This window comes from Strix aluco, chromosome 19 (assembly GCF_031877795.1).
Source record: "Strix aluco isolate bStrAlu1 chromosome 19, bStrAlu1.hap1, whole genome shotgun sequence".
NCBI lineage: Eukaryota > Metazoa > Chordata > Aves > Strigiformes > Strigidae > Strix > Strix aluco.
Window position 1 is genome coordinate 5,620,325 of NC_133949.1, and position 22,140 is coordinate 5,642,464.

At 41.5% G+C, this 22,140-nt stretch overlaps 1 protein-coding gene across 7 annotated transcripts in view; it reads right to left on the reverse strand.

Annotated features, from left to right (window-relative positions):
- AUTS2 (activator of transcription and developmental regulator AUTS2) overlaps positions 1-22,140 on the reverse strand; it is a 789,175-nt gene that overhangs the window by 230,542 nt on the left and 536,493 nt on the right. For all 7 annotated transcript variants that reach the window (XM_074844867.1, XM_074844868.1, XM_074844871.1 and 4 more), the window contains one exon: positions 13,315-13,344. In XM_074844867.1, coding sequence (XP_074700968.1) covers positions 13,315-13,344 — 30 coding nt within the window. The remainder of the gene's footprint in view (positions 1-13,314; positions 13,345-22,140) is intronic.

The following is a 22,140-nucleotide window of genomic DNA, read 5'->3' on the forward strand; positions in this document are numbered from 1 at the left end:
AACTGATCTTATTCAGCCTGCAGCCCGTCTGCTTTATCATGCTGCACTGACACCATCAGTCAAAGTGACCCTGGTAACGTAACAAAGAGAAGTGGCTCCAGTCAGGCAGTGATGGCAATACTTCACAGAATCACAGAATCATCCAGGTTGGAAAGGACCTCGAAGATCATCTAGTCCAACCGTTAACCCAGCACTGACTGTTTCTAACTACACCAGATCCCTCAGTGCTATGTCAACCCGCCTCTTGAACACCTCCAGGGATGGGGACTCCACCACCTCCCTGGGCAGCCCATTCCAACGCCCAACAACCCGTTCCGTAAAGAAATGCTTCCTAATGTCCAGTCTAAACCTTCCCTGGCGCAACTTGAGGCCATTACCTCTTGTCCTATCACTTATTACTTGGTTCAAGAGACTCATCCCCCCCTCTCTGCACCCTCCTTTCAGGGAGTTGTAGAGGGCCATGAGGTCTCCCCTCAGCCTCCTCTTCTCCAGACTAAACCCCCCCAGTTCCCTCAGCCGCTCCCCATCAGACCTGTGCTCCAGACCCTGCACCAGCTCCGTTGCCCTTCTCTGGACACGCTCGAGTCATTCAATGGCCTTTTTGGTGTGAGGGGCCCAAAACTGAACACAGTCATCGAGGTGCGGCCTCATCAGTGACGAGTAAAGGGGTAAGATCCCTTCCCTGTCCCTGCTGGCCACGCTAGTGCTGATACAAGCCAGGATGCCATTGGCCTTCTTGGCCACCTGGGCACACTGCTGGCTCCTGTTCAGCCGGCTGTCAATCAACACCCCCAGGTCCCTCTCTGACTGGCAGCTCTCCAGCCACTCCTCCCCAAGCCTGTAGCACTGCTGGGGGTTGTTGTGGCCAAAGTGCAGGTACTTCCTACCAAAGTGTAGGTACTTCCTACCTCTTCAGCTCCGGGAAGTGCAGGAACTGCAAGTGTTTTACAGAAAATGAGCCAAGCCTCTTAGTTCCTGTGAATAGGTAAACTCAAAAGCAGGATTGGCCTCGACAGGATGCAAGTCTGAGATGACATAACACCCCTCGCTCTGCGATGGACATCCTCAGTGGCTGCGGCTGCAAGGCATTTTGTACCAGAGATCATGACAAAGGTAAGGAGGGCCACACACTCATGTGCTGCTGTACTGAGGTCATTTAAACCAGAAACCCAGTTACTGAGTTTAAATGATTTGTGCATGCCAGCAACAAAGCAGGGCACAGGACAAGAAGACAGAAATGCATTAACTGGGGAGGCTGAATGGTTTTTAGTGCTCCCCTCCCCACTGCATTCATCGAAGGGATGTGTCCCTCCCCAGTCACAGCTGACTGGGGCTGACCCTGTCCTGTTCCAAATCCTATTACTCTGCTCTGAACTAGCAGACACCTCTCCTCTCCTCCCTGTAGTCATCAAGATTTTGCAAAACAAAACAAGACAAAAAAGCATAAATGCAGCAACAAGAATCCCCTCCCCGCCCCAAATCCTGGTGGCACATAAAAATGCCGACAAAAACTGTTTTCCAAATGAGGTTACTTGTAAACATTTGGCACGTACAGTTCAAAATTAACTTCTCTATCCTTCTTCCTAGTCTCTGGCTGAGAACTTGTGCTCAATGGGCAACTCAGAGCCAATAAAGCCACCATCTATCAACCTCCTAAAACAAACAGTACCACCAATGTGTTGCCAGAAGTTCACAATTTGAAATTGTTGCAGGGCTTACCCATTCCTAGAACAGCCCCTTTATCTGAGATTATTACATGCTATCACTCTTTCTTCAGTTTTGTCTAGGATCTGCTAAATGTTTCTCTATAAATTCATCACTCAGTGCCCATTCACAGCCATGCATTAACTGCTCAGTTTTCTCTGAAAGTAAGGAATTTGATATGACACATAAGTCACCATAAACTCTACAGGATTAAGTAAGTTATTGCATCTTACAGCACAACTGGTTTCTACAAATGATACCCTGGAAAATGACATTATCGCTCAGTGATTTGGTTCAATCTGATTGCTACAGTTAATGTAATAATGTAACTCAATTAGGATGCTTTTGTTATGAATGAACAACCTTGTTTAATATTGTCTGACTGTCCAGAGTCAGCTTCTATGTGATGTTGAGACAGCCTGTGAAGCCCAGAAATTCAGTGGTGCATTTTAAGAGGAGATACTGGCATGAATTAGAAAGCCTAGGCAATTTTTAAAGACACAAAGGTCATCTTGGTGCTTCCTGCTAGATAAAAATTACAAAGCAGGCATCTTTGTAACGCCTGGAAGTGAATCCAGACTTTCAACAGAGTTGAGGGAAAGGCTTGCAAGAGTCAATGCACACAATTTGACTCTCATGTTCAAAGCAAAGCACATCAGGTTCACCTTAAGCCGTTTCTTCCACATTTCTCAGTTCTCACCAGTAGCTCTCAGTGTGGAGGCCAGCAGCCAGCTCATGGTGTGCATATAGTGAGACCCTAGGAGAACCCAGCCATTTAAAAGTTAAACATGTTTTTGACCTGTTCCTATTTTCATGTGCTGTGTCCTTCAGAGGTGCTTACAACATGTACGTGGAGTTACCTCCCAGTACACCAGCTAAGGTAAGGTGCTCCGTTACTGTTAAGCATTTATAACATACTCATTGTTTGCACATCTGCTTTTCTTAAAACTACAACTCCTTGACTCTCAAAACATCTCCACGTGAAGTAGATAACCTGAGGTCTTGCACCACAGCCTGGTGGCTTATCCTTCCAACAAATAAACGAGGGGTTCATTCATGGGTGACATAGCAAGGTGCAGGCAAAGAGAGTTTCACAGAAGGCGTGATCTTGTCTGTAGGGACCGTGAGGGAAGAGGGAGGAAGAGATTATGCAAAACCTGCGCTGGATTGACAGAAAGGTGAAAGTCCAGAAAGATCCTTACTCTGCTGGTACCTGTAGGCCCAACCATAATTCAAACCATGTGTTACTCTCCTCACTTCTACCCTGTTTGGGGAATTTCTGGAATCCAAGATACACAGTAGCTATATTTTACCACTTCCAAGTTCACAATACCCTTATTAGTGCTGAGCCAGATGGAGAGAAATATGCAGAAAACCAAAGCGGTACTTGCTGGAATCCTTCTCAATTCATTGGTGCGTGCATTTAATTTCCTGCCTCCTTGTTTTCAGCCTGTCCTTGGATATGTTTGTGAGAAACCTGAGATGGTTACATGTGTTGTGGCCTCCAAGACTCTTAAAAACATGAAATAATTACCATAACTTCGATATATAATATTTTTTTTCTTCTCTTTCTAAAGAAACCTCCAAAGAAATGTCTCACCTTCTCAGTTGTCAAGCCTAAGACTTTTTTCTTTTCGAGGAAATGTGAGAACAGACATTCAGGAATGGGGAGCATGCCTCATACATGATTATAAAATCTGATTTGTTATGAAAAACAGATGTTATTCAATAGCATAAAGTGTATATGAATATTATACTTGAATAACATATAGTAACATATAGCCCTTAAAGAAACACTTTTTATAATCTAGGTATGTTTGGGCATGGCCAAACACTAAGATCCACAGACTCAATTTCTGTCTTTCTCCCTACACACATTCCATACATGCACACTTGTTAACATCTACTCCCAAATACACATATAAAGCATATATCTAATCAACAAATAGCTATATATAGGCGTATAGATCACAAGAAATGTGCCAGCATGTTTCAGTACATAGATTTCCTGTCAGGATATCTAGTCTTACTTTTGTGCGGAAGGTTTGCAGACACTTGTGCAGAATAAGACACCTCGTAGATCTCTTAATAAGGCATCTCAGTTGACACACTCTAAATTAAGTTTAAAATCCACATCACCCAGGATAACTTTTATTCAAAGTCTGGATTTCAGAGATAGAGAGAGCATGTGTGCGCACGTACATCGTGCACACACAGACACACACTTATTTCTTCACTGACTTTAAATTACAACTCTTGTTACATGGGAGATCAGAAAACCATGCTGTGATTTTACTTACTTCTGCATCAGTGGCACCCTGAAAATGAAATCTTGCCTGGTGTTCCCATGTACTCTAACAACCTTCACGGAACTACTTTGATAAAAGTTTTGCTACATATTAAAAAAAAAAAAAAAAAAAAGATGTAACACTAAAATATGAACAAGCAAAACTATCTATCATTTGGAAAGTCTTTCTTATTGTGATCTAAGCTGCTGGGAAGGCTTTAGGAATTTGCATGTTATCCTTAGAGATGTCTGAAACTGTCTTTTCTGTTTCTTGTATAGCACTGAGCACATCATCAGCTTTAATCTTTAATCTCTTCTTCCTCTCTCCTCCCCTACAGAGAATCAAATCCTACAATCTATACACAGATAAAACTCTTGGGCCTAGTAAAGTTTGGCTCTAAGTTTTGCAATAAAGATAGGAAGATTTATTGCCAGGAATGTGTTATACCAAAACAAAATATCAAGTTGTCTAAATCAGTATTGCATCCCAAAACTCTGCCCGAGATGAAACAACAGAAAAAGCAGAGTGCACCTCAGATGGCATGATCTGACATGGAAAGATGGGCATTCAGGGATACTTTGAACCTAAGACAATCTTCTACTGAGGAGTGTATGAGTTGATAAGTCCTATCACTTTTCTCACCTCACTGTAAATATAAATGCAATTAAAGACTCCAAAAGACAAACCAAAAAAGCTAAACAAACAAAAGTTTTTTTCACTGTTCCTCCATCTGCTAATTCTCACAAAATAAGAATGAAGACAGAAGAGAACAACTTCTAGGATTTCAAATACACACAACACCTACTTACCTTACAGAAATACCATATATAATTATGTACCTTTTGCCTGAAAGTATTATAGATATTAGTGCTGCTGTGGGGAGGAAAGCTTGTGGGCAGTGCATACATGTACTGTAGATATTTATAAAACCACTAGGAGGCTGCAATAAAATTATCTTGGAGTATATATTATGCTTTTTCAAGAAGCATTTAAAACCACTACTATATTCAATTTAATCTCTCTCCTAAATTTCCTTAATACACATTTCTCTGTATAGCTATACCTGTAATTTTGAATGTCAATATATATAAACAGATATGTTGCAAATAATGTACATCTATATAAACAGATATGTTCAATGAAAATAAAGTATATTATTTTCATAGTATGCACGTGTATACATAAAAACACATTCTGAAAAATAATATACATGTATATAAGCTATAGCTGATATTCTCAGATCCTATATGAGAATAGTAATTGCTTATACAAAAATAGTAAACATTTAAAATAATGAATACACACAGGCACTGCTACGGTTGTACAATGTGAACCTGCATACCTCTTACATGGATAGAGTGCAACATGAACATACAAATATAACATCAACGTTTGGTGTATTTGCATATTACATGTTGGCTCTGCATCATGGTACATGCCTGTTACGCAGACACACATTTACTGCATACCATTCCACAATCCTGGATATTTTTGCTATTAATTCTAATTTTCATACAATGATTTTACTTTTATCCACATAAGAAGCTTGCAAACGATACTTTTCAAAACCTGATGGTTGAGCAGCATTTTAAGGTACTGATGTGGCAGCGTCCGACCTTTCGAAGCACCGCCGTACCCTAGGAGGAGCGTTCGGGGGCATCTGTGCCAGCCTCCCTGTGTTTCAATTCTTGACTGTTTACTCAACTGCCAGAAGATGGTCTAAAGCCCCGGGGAGAGCAAAACCTGTTTGGGCCATTGACATTGAGTATCCTTGGTGCAGGAAGTCAGGACCTTAGAGGTATCCATCATTACGCCTGCCTGAAGGCAGGCTGGAGCCAAGGAACTTGCCTGAGAAGCTAGTAAAATTTTAATGCACTCTGTAGTGCGGTCATGTCATACTCAGTTATGGCAAATAATCCCAGATGCCTGCAGAGGTAAAATGGAGCTGTAATGTGCTTGCCTCCTAACCCGAGCTGACAGCAATGATGTACGACTACCATTAGCGGAAAATATCACTTCAACTAACCCATGATCCAGCTCCGCTAAGGGTCACATTATCCATGAGGAACAAATTACACTCCCAAAGTAAATACAAATTTTCTACACGAAATGGGTACAAAAAAAAGGAAAGGGGAGCTGGGCGGGGGAAGGGGGAGAAGGTAGGGGGAGCGAGGAGTGATACGTTACCTATGACAACATGCTGCCGAGTGACAAAGATGATAAAGGACAGGACAAATCATGGGCTGAAAGCACCGTGGCACAGCCAGCCCGGAGAGCACGTACCCACGCCTGTAAACAACATGTTCGCTCCCCTTAGCGGCAAATGCATAATCTTTTACAACGAACATGCTTGGCTCCAATTTTATTACCACTCTAGCTGTAGGGACCCTCTATGTGGCACATCAAATGAATAAAAAGGATCCTTATCTTTCCTCCTAATGGGCCTTAAACAGTAAGAAATACTTCATGATTGCCTGAGCGTTACTAGCATATAAAGTCTTGGTGATCTTTCACCCTCGGGGCAAGTTTAAGGTGCTGCATTTTCCAGAGTTAAAAAGACAACACCTGTACAAATATGCAGTATAAATCGCACTGATGGGAAACATCCTGGCTTTGCAGAAACAGTTTTAGGAATAATACTGAGAAACTATTTCTCTAATCCTATCCTTAGCCAAAATAAATATATGCCAAACAGTAAGATATTAGTATCCCATGACCTGAAGTAATCACTTAAAATTGGGTTCTCAGCCACCGTTTCCCCATGCAGCCTTGTTTGCTAAACATGTTGATATCCACCATCCAAGGAGTTTTTTCAAGAATTCACCTCCCTCTTATACTTGTAAATAATCCTTTTGCCCTTCCAGGAGCGCAGTGTGCCACTGCTCAGGGCGAGAGCAGCCACTCAGCCTTTTTCTACCAGCTGCAACCTGCCACACAAAACCCCCCGGAGGTCCAGTCTGGGGAGAGAAGGCTCCCACCACGAACCCCTCCTGGAGCTCCCACGCAGAAGTCCACCCCCATATTGCAGTCAGTGCCCCCTTCCTGAACCTCAGGAGCTTGCAGCCCCATGGAAGCTCCCTTTCCAGTGCTTTCCCCTGGCTGACAGTGCTGGGGAACATCTCACACAACTTAAGGCTACACAATAATTTCTCAGGTTCTCTTACTAGACTGGAGATGACCCACTTGATATGTTCAAGTTTTCCTCTAGAAATCACGCCAGTCTACCTGCACCTAGAGTTGAAGAGCGTAGAGAACGGGATGAGAAAATGAACTCTGATGATACACCCTTCTTTCATTAGCTCAATAAATGCCGAGAGTTCCCTCTATGAACGAAATTTTTCAGACCAGGAAAATTATCATTTATTATTTATACTCCAGCAGTGCATAAGCACCAAACTGGAACCCTGGTTGAGTTTTTAGACAGTAAGAAGAGTACAGACGTTACTATATGGTCACAGTGGTGGCCATATAAAAGTTTAGCTGGCTACAGCTATCTATCTGCTACAGCCCTGGCATCATCCAGGTGGACGTTTTTCTTTCAAGTGCTACCCAAACTCTTCCTTCCCTCATGTCTCCCAGCAGTGAGGGAAAAAACATCCCCAATACAGTTTTCTTTCCAAGCATCCTACTAATAAATCCCAGACTGATGCAACTACCCACATGAGAGTGAATTGCACCCATCTATACATGTAGGGCTCTGTAATATGTAAGATGGCAGACAGAGACTTCACCACCTTTTAATCCACTTATGATAGACCTTGTACTTCCAGCAACAGAATATACAGAACCCAGTCCTCTGCAAAGCAGCTATTTACCTTGGACTTATGTTTTCTAGCACAGTTTATGGTGGGGTGGCTTTGGGTTCTTTCTGTTTCCAAAGAAAGGACAATTTGCTGTGCCCTGCCTACGCTTCGGAGGAAAGGGAACAACAGAACAGCACTGACATGTGGGCCAGCACAGCTAAAAAATGATGGTCTCTTTATTCAGCAGAGACACAACTAAGCAGGACACTTCACATCTGGAGGGCAGTGAGGAAATGGCTTCTGAAGTTCATGACCAATGAATTTTGCATTTGTTCAGTGGTACTGAAAGGCATAATTTAAGTAGGCCCATCCCAAGCTTCTCTTCTAATAAATATATCAGAGCATTTATAATTACCTAAACCAGTTGAGTTCGTAAAGCTAGGTTAAAACTTGTGGGTTTTTTTAACACAGCAAAAAGCAGATTGTAAAGCAAACTATACACAAATGCACACACACACAGATACACGAACACTTGTATGTGTGGATATTTAACTACACATACTGAGCGACACACGTCTGCCAAAATACTACTCCAAAATCTCTCTCCAAAGGCCATACACAAAATAATCGTCCAAAGGCACTTCAGAACTATACCCAGGGTGCAGGTGTGTATAGATACACACAAATAACCATTCCCTTTATCTGAGCGTACCAGAGTGATTTATGATATTTTCCATGCCATAATTTTTGGTTCGTAGCTGGTTTATATGCAATCAAATGTATTAGCATTATCATTAAAAACATTCCGATGTAAGAAATACCATTCTTTGGCTCTCACGGTGCTTTCAATGGTTTTTCAATGAAGTCTCACAAGCAACACACCCCCATCAGCACAGGCTTCTTAAGTAAGCACAACACCCACCCCTCCGAATCCCCTCCCAAGCTGGAGTAAGCTTTGTTATTCTTCCTCTCTGACCACATGCCAACACCTTGCGAATTTAGCCAGCGGTGTGACCGACCTCCTTCCTCCCTTTGCATCCTACACAAAGTCCACCCAAAGCAAAGCCCATTTCAGTAGGAACACTCAGCAGTGCTTGGGCTGCAGCCGTAACCAGCAGATGCTGCTGGGCCCTGCTAGTGGGGAAAAACACATTTTAATGAGGTTTAAGAGCTTCATCAAGAGAGAACTGATTGGGTACTACTAAGGTATACACAGAATTAAGTCATCAATTGCAGTAAGTTTTTTAAGTTCTACATCCTATCAAAGTTGGATAAAATTCAAGCAAGAAGCAGGCCTCTTCTCCTCTTGAATCAGGCATAAGTAACAACTCTGTGTATATCGCAAAGCAATCCCCCTTGATCAATGAAATATTTTCCTAAAGTGCCTCAGATTGAGTCTTAATTTTAAAATCAGTCTAATTAAACAGAGTGGTGAGAGGAAATGGTAGATATGGTGAATAAAAAAGGACCTTACTCCTTACCTCATCTTTAGCACTTGGCTTCCTTATCAAAGCTGCCTGTATGTCTCCTCAAAACAGGATTTCCTTTAGTTTTCAGAAGACAAACTATGTGTTTGCCCTTATGTTTTTAATATTGTATTAATTACCATGGGTATAATTTTAAAGATTGTATCTACATATCAGGAGATAATACAGCTGCACTTAAATTTGTCAGCAGTGCAATAGCTTGCCCTAATTTTAGATTATCAGCTCTGGAGACCTGCTCAAAGAGTAAGACTGACAGACTTTTTAATGGAGAAAATCTGAGTTCCCCTGGGATCCGTACTTTTTTCTGATTCAGTAAGAAATCCCAGTGGCATTCGCTGAAAGGATCCCAGGATGGAAAATGACATCTCTCTAAGAATTAGTGCTTCACATTCTGACGCAAGTCCTCCAGATATACTGTCCCTCCACAGACACACTTGCTATCTCTTCAGGTATTTTAGCAACAGGAGAGCGAAATGCCTACTTTGAATGCTCCAGTCCAGTACTGTGCCAAATTGGAATGAAGGAGCATGAATCTATATAAATAGATAAATTATCCACCCGAAACATGTCATTTAAAATTGAGATGCTGACAAAGCCTTAGCTATAGTACTGTTAAGCAGAGGCTGCATCATTTTTCAATTAAATATCCTTGTTTCTTCTTCCAGAGAAACCTCTGGAGAAATGTCTCATTTGAGGGCAGACATAGACAGAAAGTGACTCTGTCTGTCGGCTCCCAATTAAAGGCTAGGGAAGATGGATTGGAGGCACAGCCATCACCTAATAGAGATCAGATATCAACAATGATTTACGCAGCCAGATAGATACATATTCAAGTGGGGAAAAAAAATAATACTAACAGCCTAGGAGACATTACTTTTCCTACTCTGTCACCACTCACTATTCATCTGCTCCTCAGCTTCCCAGGTCCTGCTCCTTCCTGTGTTCTCCTACTTTACTGTGGCCCATCTAGTCATGCTTGAACCAACTCGTCTTTCATCCACTTCGATCTGTCACACACCTTTCATCATACTGACCTGCCATTTTTTATTCAAACACACTGATCTATCTTTCTGGATTCCAGGTCTTATTTATTTTAGTAGAAATATGTATCTGTCTTGCATTACTCCTACCTCACATGTACCTCTTCTTTCCCAGGCACACTGAAGGATCAGTGTCAGTTTGCCCTCAGAAATCCTAAATGAAGCAAGATTGTTTCCTTTCCATTTTCCGAACAGCAGGTACAGAATTCATCTGCAGCAATATACCATACACTCTGTATACATCAGGATATCAAAATCTGCAAGAGACAATCCTAAAGAAAAGTAGATCTCCACTTCCCAGAAACATTTCAGGCAAAGATGTTTCTGGTGGGAGGAGGATAACTCCTCAATCCTCAATACCTTGGCCAAGGACCGACCAAGAGCAATTTGACAATTTGCTTCTAGAACAGCTCCACAGCTGGAGGCTAATACCCTCATCATGATATAAGACGTTTGGGTCAAGGATCTTAAAACTTCTAATCCTGCTGAGTACCCTCAGCTCCTATGGTTATTAATGAAAACTGAGGATGTTGAGCATTATTAATGAAACGATCAACCTCTTGCACAGAGGGCTGGCATCTTCGCTTCTCCCAGTGCGTTTTGCTCATAGGAATTTTTGGTCCTAAAAATGTTATTTTATTTAAAGCAGGAATTCAAAAATCTTCTGGGTCCTATTGAAAGAGATCTAAAAGATCCTGCCTGTCTGAAGAAAAGAAGTTTCTACTTGTCAGTTAAACAAAGGAATAACGCACAGCCTCCTTTATAGTGTGTACTTTACCTGTCATCCAACAGCCCATTATCATGTCACGGCAGAGTGCACTTTTCTACAGGTCACTTTGTTTAAAATGACATGGATAATGCACATGTCAGCGAGCTGACAGTCCCGACCGTCCTTCAGAGATAAAAACCGCAAGACGAGCGCCTGTTCTTATCTGGGGTACATGCCTTGGTCTATCATCTAAGTCAGGCAGAACATGATTTCTCCAGAGAGCACTTTTTTCATTTCCTGATTTTAAGAAAATCAAATAAGCACCATTTGTCTTCATCTGAATATGCTTGACCTGCTCAAATGATGATGTCTCGCATTTTATAACAGGCTACATATGCTGAATTCAAATTAACAGCAGAACAAGGCCTTTAGATCTTTGCCTAGGCTGCCAGCACAGGCTGAATAAATATGCCAGGGTTAGCTGTCATCTTTTAGAATTGGGCCTGAGCTATAAAACTCAAAAGCTGGGTCTGTTTCTGAGATTTGAAAAGCACTAAATTATTAGGGATATTTGAATCTGCACTTAATCTCATTTCATTAAGAGGGAAGACAAAATATAGATCACACAGATGAAAAACACATCTGGATTTTAAATCCTTCCCGCACAAGTACTGGGATATTCTGTCTGAGGTATAATCTTGAGTCTCTCTTGTATTGTGTTGTGGAAACGATCCTGAACCAGCAAACCACCACTAGCCCCAAAAAGCTGCCTCTCTGCCTTTTTATATAGAAGTGCTGTAAGAGAAAAATACTATGAAACTGGCAGAGGTTTAGCTCTGCAAATGCAGTAGTGGCAGGAAATTACACTTCTAGTTCTGGGTGCCATAAACATAGGAGCTGAAATTCAGTTTATCATCTTCCACTGCATAAGGAACATCCTGAAAATGAATAATCACTTCACAGGATGGAATGTAATGGTAATGCATTAAAAATTCATATCTAAAAGTGCAGGTTAATATTCTGTGCAAAAACCCAACAAAACCTCCCCTTTCTGTTGTCACACTGATTAACTCCAGTGATTAGTTCCCTTATGAAAGGGAAATCACTGCAGTTCAAAGTAAACAGTGGTTCTTTAACATAGTTAGCAAATTATTAAGAAACATGAGGAAAAAAATCTCTACTTGGGAAATTACCGAAAGAGCTGAAGGGCAAAGCTTTGGCGGTTATATACAGAATGGTTTGAAAATTTCCTTTGCTTCCTGCTACACAAATGCTGTAGAAAACTGATTAAATTCATGAAAGTTGATTTCTGTATTCATTGTTTCCTTGTAGATTTTACAACATATTTATTCTTCTCTGTTGTATAAGCTGCATACCAGCATGGTCATCTCTCTTCTTGGCTTGACTTGGAGCTAGTTAACAGAACTACTCATGAAACTCTAAACAATTCAATGTCATTACATGAACGATATTTTCTGACATTACTTTACCCTCCCCCAACTTCCATCCCCCAATTTATCCAGTGAAAGAGGAGGCAAAAGTGATTACATTATCAAAACATCCCTTAAGGTTCAACATGCAAATGAAAATCACAAAATCCAACCTGGAAATAAAGAAATTAGACCAGTTTTGCTGCGATGATTATTTCATTTTTTGCCAAAGAAGGAAGGTAAATGTTAGTCTGTTTACAACATAAGACATAAAAATGTGCATCAGTGTGAACACTAGTTCTTCATTAGTCTTCTAAACAATAAACAGCATTAGAGATCAGTGCCTGACTTTTTCAGCATGACATTCTTCCCTTTTTCCACTTAGAAACCCAAAGTTATTGAGATAATTACCAGCAAGTTATGTCACTTGACTTAATATATAGTTCTTAAATGTTTTTTGTAAATGAATAGATATATATATACACCATAACACTTCAATTTATGTTTGAAGACCCTTGCCTGCAGAGAAGCAAAACAGGCAATAACAGTGGTCAAATAACTGTTGAAAAGTGCAAATGTGAGGGTTACAAACATTCGGTTGCTGTTAGAACTTCCCAAGGGAAAATGTAGCCATAGAACGGGTTGGTAGTGAGACTGGTGTTCGTAACCAACCCACACAAACCGTGGCATCAATATGCTTAGAGATTAATTGTGTAGCCTCCAAAATATTCATTAAAATTCTCCTTCCTTGGAGGCCTATTCCAAATTAAATTAAACAAAGTCTTTTCCTTATATAGGGATGCTTTAGATCAATCCAAAAAGAAACTTCGAATAAATAACAGAATAAGAGGAATAAGTTAATCCAACAAATACAACAGATTATTTTTGCTCCCATACAGATTTCCTTTCTTACCTTTTCTTCTTGATCACTGTCACTGTCACACTGAAACACAAAGAGAAAAAAAGAACAGGTAAGAGAAACTTGCTACAGCAAAAAAATGAAAGATTTCTATGAACAAGATAGCTGAAACACTCCTAAACCCTATGGCATCAAACCTGGTACCTCTAGGAAAAAGCTCAGTTACTGTATGGGAGGGAATTTTCCCCCACACCGTTGTTGAAGACAATACATTTGTACGTTTGAATTATGAAAAAATTGCACTGAAAGCAACAAAAGCCTTTTGCAATGCCCTCTGTTAGTTTAATTCACATGCACAGGAGCTGAAGGTGCATGAGCACATTTAGACCCCAAAGCTGGATCAGGGAAGAAGAAAAACAGTATTAGAGGGCTGTTTTGTTTTCTTTTGATGGACAGAATTTCTCATACTCCCTGCCAACACATCGGCTTCAAAGGCTCCTCAGATAGGTGGGTATGGAAGTGGCTTATGTTTGCCTGTCCTAGAAGAGAAGCATTTGCAAGGCTGCCATTTTCCAGGGCTACTTGGAGGGTTCAGCCTATGTCTTTGCTTACCACTGCTGAACTAAAGATTTCAGACATCACAGCAGAAGCGAGAACATGCCAAATTAATTGATTCATTAAGGCTCTCTGTAATTCAAGAGTAGTCCAGATATCATAGGAAACATAATACCATAAAATGTTGAACAGTAACACTAGCGGGTCTTGATATTTATCAAGTGCCATTGCTCAATTTTTCAATAACTTTTACTACTATAGAAATACAGCAGGACTACATGAATCAAGCTTCAGTACAGATAAGCATCAGAAACCCAAAACACGTTTACATTTGCTAGAAGTACAAAAGCTGTGCTGGAAATAGGACTGTAAGGGCCATGCAACTCACTTGCACCTAGCTGCTTCTCTCAGACACAGTTCTGATTCATCCCACCTAATATTCTGGGTAACTATGGAGTGGTCACACTTGGCTACCTCTACAGCAGAAGAATGAGGAAAACACCTCCTCCTGTGGTTTGGTTTTTTTTTTTCTTTAAATTACAATTTTAGATTCTAGGGGAGTGAATTGTCTGTATCATTCAAGGATGAACTCATAGCTCTGCAGATCTAATGGCAGATGTTTCAAATGAAAGAGTAAGATCACCAACAGGAGAACCAGCTTTCCTAAATCAAGGACCAGCTGATTGTGTTATGTTTTAACAGCTGTCAGTTAAGCCCTTTATGCATTTGTATCCCGTTTAATGTGTCTTTGAGTATTTTCAACCAAATTGCTTTGAAATTAGTTACACTTTGTGAATTCCAAAGGTTAACTATACAGTGGGATGTGAACAGACATAGCCAAATACACCCACTATGTATGTGATTTGCACAAATCAAGTCATCTTCTGTGTGTTCTTTAATTATAACTTCTCTTTTTCACTGGCTTCTTCCTCATCTTCACTGGTACAGGGGATGAAAAGGGACCCTCCCCACACCAATGAGCTACATGCTAACAAATGAAAGCTAAGAACTATTTCTAGGTATTTTTCACATAATTTTAAATACAGCAAAGATTAGATAAAATTAGAACCTGCTTTCAGATAATTTCAGATAGAAATGGAAGTGAAATTTATTTAATAACTGAAATGATTTATATAGCACTAGTTGCACCTAAATATCCTGGTAACAAACAAATGAGAGGGAACACTGATATGAGACAGTTTTAGCTTGAATTTTGAAACCCTCACGCAATGATCAAGTTAGTGAAGAGAATGTACTTAACTCACGGAAGGAAAACTGCAGGTTTCTAGAACAGTATGGTATTTATATAAAGTACTCATACCCTTACCCTGTAAATATTACGCATTTTGACTTCAGTGTGACTCCATGTACGAGATTTTGATATGAGGGTAAGCATAGTTAAGTATGTTTGCAAAGCAAGGCCCTACAGTTACAAAAAAGCAAACATTCACATGGATTTTCACCCATGGTAATCACAGCATGTCATAAAGATTTCCCATTTACTATCTCTATTTTACAGTTGTTGGAAAAATTCAACTTTTGGGCTACAGCACTTTCTTCCACTGCTAGGTTACAGCCAGGGGGGCCCAGCAGTTCCAGGGTCCCTGCACCACGTGCTCTATAGGCATGGATGCATTCTGACACATCTTATATGTTCCAAAACAGGGACCTCAGAACCAATTGCTCCATTTGTTTGTGTTCCCTGCCCACCCTCCAGACAAACTCCAATACAAGTCCTGACTGTAATACCTGGATCCAAAAGGAGAAAGGAAGGGGCTAAAAAGTGGATATATAAGCAGGCAAGAATGATTCCTTTTTAGCAGCACGGTTCAGAGGCTCCTACTGCTGGGGGCACATGTGCCTGTATCCTGTGACCCAGCTGTGGTCACAGCGTTTTGCAGCCTCTCCTTCCCCAATCATTTTTTTGTCTGGTTTAAGGAATCTCCTCCGCTGCAGATTAAGTTTTTCCCGACTCATAAGCCTGGAAAGAGCTCAGGGTTTTGTGTTTTCTGCAGTGTGGAGGTACCTGGGGAGAAGAGTACTTGCCAGCAGTGACATCTGAATTTGCCAGCAAAACAGTTACCCGCATCTGAGTGAATCTGCAGAGAAAGTGCATAGAGTGATGTTGGTGGGAAGTTATTTCCATCAAAGTGTTAAGCCTCCTGCTTTCCGACAGTCCAGTTCTAATTTCAAGGTCCGCTTAATTCCACATCAAATAATTACTGCTATACCCAGAAGCACCTTGTCTCCAGAGTTAAGCATATGGCGAAGGACTGAGACCTACTGGTGTCCATTATGGAAGCAGCACGGATGCCAAGCCGATTAAAAATGCTCAGGCTCCCTTCACAACATGCCCAGTGACTGACAGCTTCGTGATTTGGCCAGTCACTGTGGCTGCCAAAAAAGCCTCTGCTGCACAGAGGCCCACATGGCACTCTGAGAAAACAGTTCCATTCCTGGTATTAAATTCCCATACTGACCCGAGGACTTTGCTGTGAGCTCAGCAGGAGCACACCATCCAATTTACAGCTCCATCCTCCAGAGCCCTCAGTGCCAGCCTCTGGCAGAGACGAATGATGGTCAAACCCCTCCAGCTCATAAATTATGCAAAGGCAATAAATGCACTCAGCAAACAGCTCCTAACGTTTGCCTAGCCTGGCTCCAGATACACTTTGTAAAATGCCAGGAGTCCTGCACACACAAGGCATCTATTTCACTCATAAAGAGGTTTTGTTGGTGGGGCGCGAGGGAAGGAGACCCACCATCCAGCAGCGCTGTCCTGTTCCAATAGCAGAATTTTATGGACAAGCTGTACGAAAGAAAAAAGGAAGGGATAGGAGGAAAGGGCTTTATGTACTGCATTGGGGTAATATTTACATGCAGTACGTGTGTGTGTGTGTAGGCATACACACTGCACGTGTACATTTTGCACATCCACGTTAAGCTGAATTTTCCCTGAGGATTAAACACACGGATTTCCTCTGGTTCATGGAAAGAATCAGACAATTTATGTGCAGGGGTAACTCCAAAAAGACTTGCAGAAGCAAGGAGAGGTTCACTGCTCAGGCTGGAAATTGAATTGGAGCAACTCTATGTTCTTCCCATGCCTGAGACTACTCTGCCGTTCAGGCACTCCAAGCATTGCACTTGCACACACATTCCCCAGTGGCCCTTGCTCTGATGTGCTCATTTACATTTTTGGATGCATTTTCTTCCCAGAGGTGCTAAAGCACAAGGTGTTTCCATCTTCTGCAGGCTTACTGCTAACCATTTCTGGAGAACAGGTTTTGGAAACCAAAGCTGACAACCATGAAGTTGATTATTCAGAATTACTGGTCAATTTGAAGACCTCAGTCTTGCTCAATTCCTCAATTCCTCTAGCATTTCTCTACCTCCCAAGGCCATAGAAAAAACTAAAACGATTTAAGTGCTTTGTGGTTCTCAGTGCACCAGACTGTTTTGGAATTGAAGTGATGTAAATTATTTGTACTGGCCTTCTGCTTTGGGCTGAATTTCAGTATTTTGTGCCTATTACAAAAAAGATAATTTTTCAGTGTTCTCCCATGTCTTGTTTCAGGAAGCCATGGCTCTGTGCACACGCTGCATCGGAATATTCTGCAAATAACTGGGAATCCAAAATATCATTCAGAGATAGCATGACCTGATTTTGGATAACTGCCACTAGCTTCACTGGAAGCTGCGAGTGATAATATGACAAATCAGGACAAGGAGGCTGCAGACATTTTACACCTGAACAAACAGAGGCTTCTTTCGCTGATTCTCAGGCTCAAGGCACTTACTGTCTCCACATTGAACACAAGTCCTGACAGATTACAGTCACCCGGGGCCAGGCTTGAGAAGTGCCCAGAGCCCAGTTTCCAAAAGCTGGCCTACATTATCAAAAACCCACCCACCCAACCAGCCCTTAGCTCTCATTTAGGCACCGAAATCAAAGCCAGATTAGCAAAACTGCTGAGCACCCACAGCTCCCACGTACGGCCAAGTTTTCAGATGAGCATGGCACAAAATGCTGTGAGATCTTTTCAAACCAGAGCCTGATGGGCCCCTCAGAAGAAGGATTCTTCAAAATGGCTATTTTACGCTTTTGAAAGTTTTTTTCTGGGCAGAAGGGACTCTTAACAGTTTTCCCAAAGGAGCTACAGCGCTACAAACCAAATCCAAAGAAGGGACATACAAAGCTTGCTCAAAACTAGCTCCACAGATGAAATTCTGAGGGCACATACAGAAACGTTAAGGTTGCTCCTAATTTCTATAGGGGAAATAATGAGACCCGACTGACAATGACTTGCTCAAAGTGGCCATAGTTATCACTTAAACTGTTCAAACACCTTTAATAACTAAAGTGTGCAGACTACCAGCTGCCACGTCACTTGACACACACGTCAAGTGTTCAAGCTTCCTTTTGCAGTATTTCTGCAACTTCATGCTCAAGAAGTGCTAATCAGAAGCAGTATCCCACAAACTTGCATTTTCATATCTGTGCTGCAGTCAAAATTCAAATAGTTATTCCTAGAATCAACCCCAGGTGAGGAGGGAACATATAAACTTGTAAGATCTTCGTGCCAATAAAAAAAAAAAGCTCTTCTTTCTGCCTCAGCTTCAACCTTCTAAATTACTGCTATCAGTCTGTGTTTTGAAAGCATAAGATGCATCCCCTGTGATACGGAGTATGCACACATATAACTGCAGTGGGAAGTGGAAGAAGAAGAACTTTCCAGTTCTCATTTGAGGTTTAATCGCTGCTATGTTTTGTAGAAGAAAAGGAAAATGGAGGATTGGGCTAAAGATTAGTTGTACCTCCCAAATTCCCTGCCCCAGCTGGAGAGAATTCAAGTTACAGTGCACAGCACATCTCCCACAGGACCCGCAGAATGAGACTGATCCCAATGCCCCATCTCAAAAATCAGACACGCTATGAGGTTACAGCTATAATTTGAGCCCATTTTAATAGCTCGACGGAGTCTGGTCCCAAATCAAGCTGAGTAAAGGTCTGTGCCACCTCACCAGCTCATTCAGGCTGAAGCAACACTATGGATTTCTATGCACCTTGCTGATTGAACACATTCTTGTGCAAAAAGTGGCAATCATTGAATATATCATGTACAATGACATTGAGGAGGGCATTGTTCTCTATTCTGCTCAATGGACTTTGCTGGAACAGCTATTTCATATCTTGGATCCATTTATCATTGCCACCAAAGGAGTCAGTGCTGCTGAAACGCCAGCGCTGAACAAAGTGATTCTACTCATCTGTCTGCTGAAAAGAAATCTGAAGAAAATGAGGGAAAACCCAGACCTCAGCCATGTTCACACTCACATTTACAATATTCTTGTCCATCTACCCACCAATGACAAACTGACAGCTCTGGAAAGGGCAAAGATGGTATTTTAGCTATACAAATAGACCTTTGCTTCCAAGAAAAAAGGAGGAAAAAACATCTCCTAGATGAAAGGAGACACAGACAGGGAATAAATGGGCAATTTTCTAATTGACGAAATGGAGACAGGCAGAGTCACAAAGAAACTAAGAGCAAGAATTTCACTTTTTTCTTTCCTATCTCTGACTTTCCCTGCAAGTAGCATTCGGCATGGAGCTCCTTGCCAAGGAATCTTATATATAGCATCTTGCAAATTGGTTAACATCACAGTCTGCTTAGCAATTCTTCACCATTATCCACAGTGATTCACTGTAAGGAATGACTCTGAAACAGAAATGGTCTGAGAAGTTTAAGGTCTGCTTTCTCAACAGCTAAAATTACGGATTATTCACAGAAAAGTCCCATTTTACACAAATTACCTTAGTCTGGACAAAAGATTGCAATGTTGACCTTTAATCTGAATTCCATTTTATCCAAACTACTTCACTTCAGATGAAATGTATCAGTCTTGGACATTTAAAGTTATCTTGGCCCCTTACAGGAAAAATATTCAGAACTCAGAACCACTTTCAGCTATAACTCTTTTTAATTCTTCACTCCCAGGACTTTTATGATTGTTTCATATAGCAAAATTACACAATTAGTGGCTCATTCTCACTCCACCATCAACAAAACAATGGTTTGACAGAAAGAATTATACTTTGAGCATTAAAACGAAAACACCAGATTACATTACTATCCATGATAAAGATGATCCACCTTATATTTACACAGGACATGTATATAACTTTGGCAACCGGTGGGTGGTATACATACTCCTGGTAGACCACAGGGAGCTTATTTGTAAAGCAAAGGGTGATTTCCCTCCAGAAAGACAGATAAACATGAGTCCTATTTTGAGGTTTGATTCTGTTGTGTCAATCCCTGTATTGCCAGGGATATCCCTGGAAGGGGAAGACCAGTAGCTGTGTGTGAATAGGAGAGACTGGGAGGCCCCCTGCGCCTGGCTGGGGAGGCAGCGGGGCCCGCAGGACCGCAAAGTCTGCCGGAGGGCTGCCGGGGACAGAGCGAGCCCTCTGACCTGGCTGTCTGCCCGGGGCTGGGTTTCACCCCAGGGAAACACGCCACCGACATCCTCAAGCACCTCCAGGCACAGCCCCAGAGACAGATGAAGAGAAACCAACCCTGTAAGCAACACATTTTCCTTTGCTCCCTGGAAACTGAGCTGAGAGTGGTAAGTTATTGCAGTTTGGAAAGTGCAACTTCTTTCCCCCGGTTATCACTCCCGATGGCTTCCTTATGGTGTCATTGCTCAATGATCCCACAAGTGCTTAAGGCCCAATCCAGCCATCCCCAAAGAACAGGACGATGCTCCCACCAATGTCAGCGGAAGATTAAATGGGCTTTCCAGATGTACCATTAGAAAGCTAACGATGCCACGAGTTACTCAGCTCAGCATCTTCAGAAAGTGCCTGCTGCAAGTCAGGCATCCAACTTCCACTAGACTAACAGGCACCAAGCAGCTGTTGGTCACATGCACAACCGAATCTTCATTTTAGGAATTTTCTTTTGCACTAGAAGCATCAACTCTCTGCCTCAGTTCCTCAATACTCTCTATAAAAAAATGACTACACGTCTTTGCCTCTGGGACTCTGAATGTACATCTTCTGCCTCCTTACCCGCATTTCTGACCGCAGACAATTTGCAGTATGTAATGTTACTTTTAGCATCTCAACTGATGACGACAATTTGCAGCGTGTAATGTCATTTTTAGCATCCTCTCAACTGATGAGTACTTTGTCAGGGTTCAAAAAATAAATAATAGTAAATAATAATAAAAATATGCATTTATACTGGTGGACTAAGTCCACAGCAAAGACTTAAACCAATCAGAGTCTAATGAAGTCAGTGCCTAATACTGCATTAGGCAGTGTATCTATGTAAGAAAAGATTCCTATTTTTCAGAACTCCTGGTCTTAGCTCAAGAGTTCAGTTTGGAATTTGAGTCTTCCAGGTACTTACAGGCTAATGAAATCAAAATATCCTGATGGACAAGAAGCAAAGCATGTTACGGGTTAAAATAATACAAGAATCTATTTTTTCCACTGTGTTGTGATCCATAAAAATCACCCTGAGCCTTTACTCTTTCTTCTCTGCCTGTGAAGCCAATTGCTTTGATTGCAGTGATATGAGCTTGCTGAAATGACTTGCCCTTGCTTGTGAAGCAAATGGAACATGCTAATAGAACTTATCGCATTACCCGATGCAAAAGTGCCATAGCTCATTACTTTAAGATAAAAGGATATCATTGCAGACGGGAAGCAGAATTGACTTTCTGAGGCCCGACTTGATGATGATTTAATCAACTGCTCTCTTTCACTTCTCATCTCTGCGCCTGTCGGTTTCACAGGTGCTGTTAAATGAGACACTCAGAAAGTGAGCGGAGGGAAAGAAATTGCTGTCATTACTTTTCAAGAAAGGAGGTATGCAAATTTTCGACAGAAAGATTGCGTTCATAATGGGCCTGGTAAAATACAAGGATCATGCTTGACAGGTGAGGGCAAGTCATTTGTACGTCCTTAAAGTGAAGCAACCATCCTCATTTAGAAATTGTGCTCGATAAGAGAAGCTACAAATGAAAACCATGCAATGGCTGAGAAGCAGCAAGCAAACCTTTGAAGACTTTGCTATTGCAGATCTGCTTTCAGCAGGTGCCTGGCGTGCCTTCACACATGTCTGTTCCTAACTGCCAGATGGCCAAATTTTGACCTCCGTATCTCACAGAGAACTCCTCTTAAATGTTTTTTTACTGTCAGCTTTACATTCACAGTCTGGGGTCTAAGAGTTTCTTCCTTTCTTCATCACTGCCAAAAATAGAAATTACAAGACAAAAAACTAAGTGAGGGTTGAGTTAACTTTGAAGTCA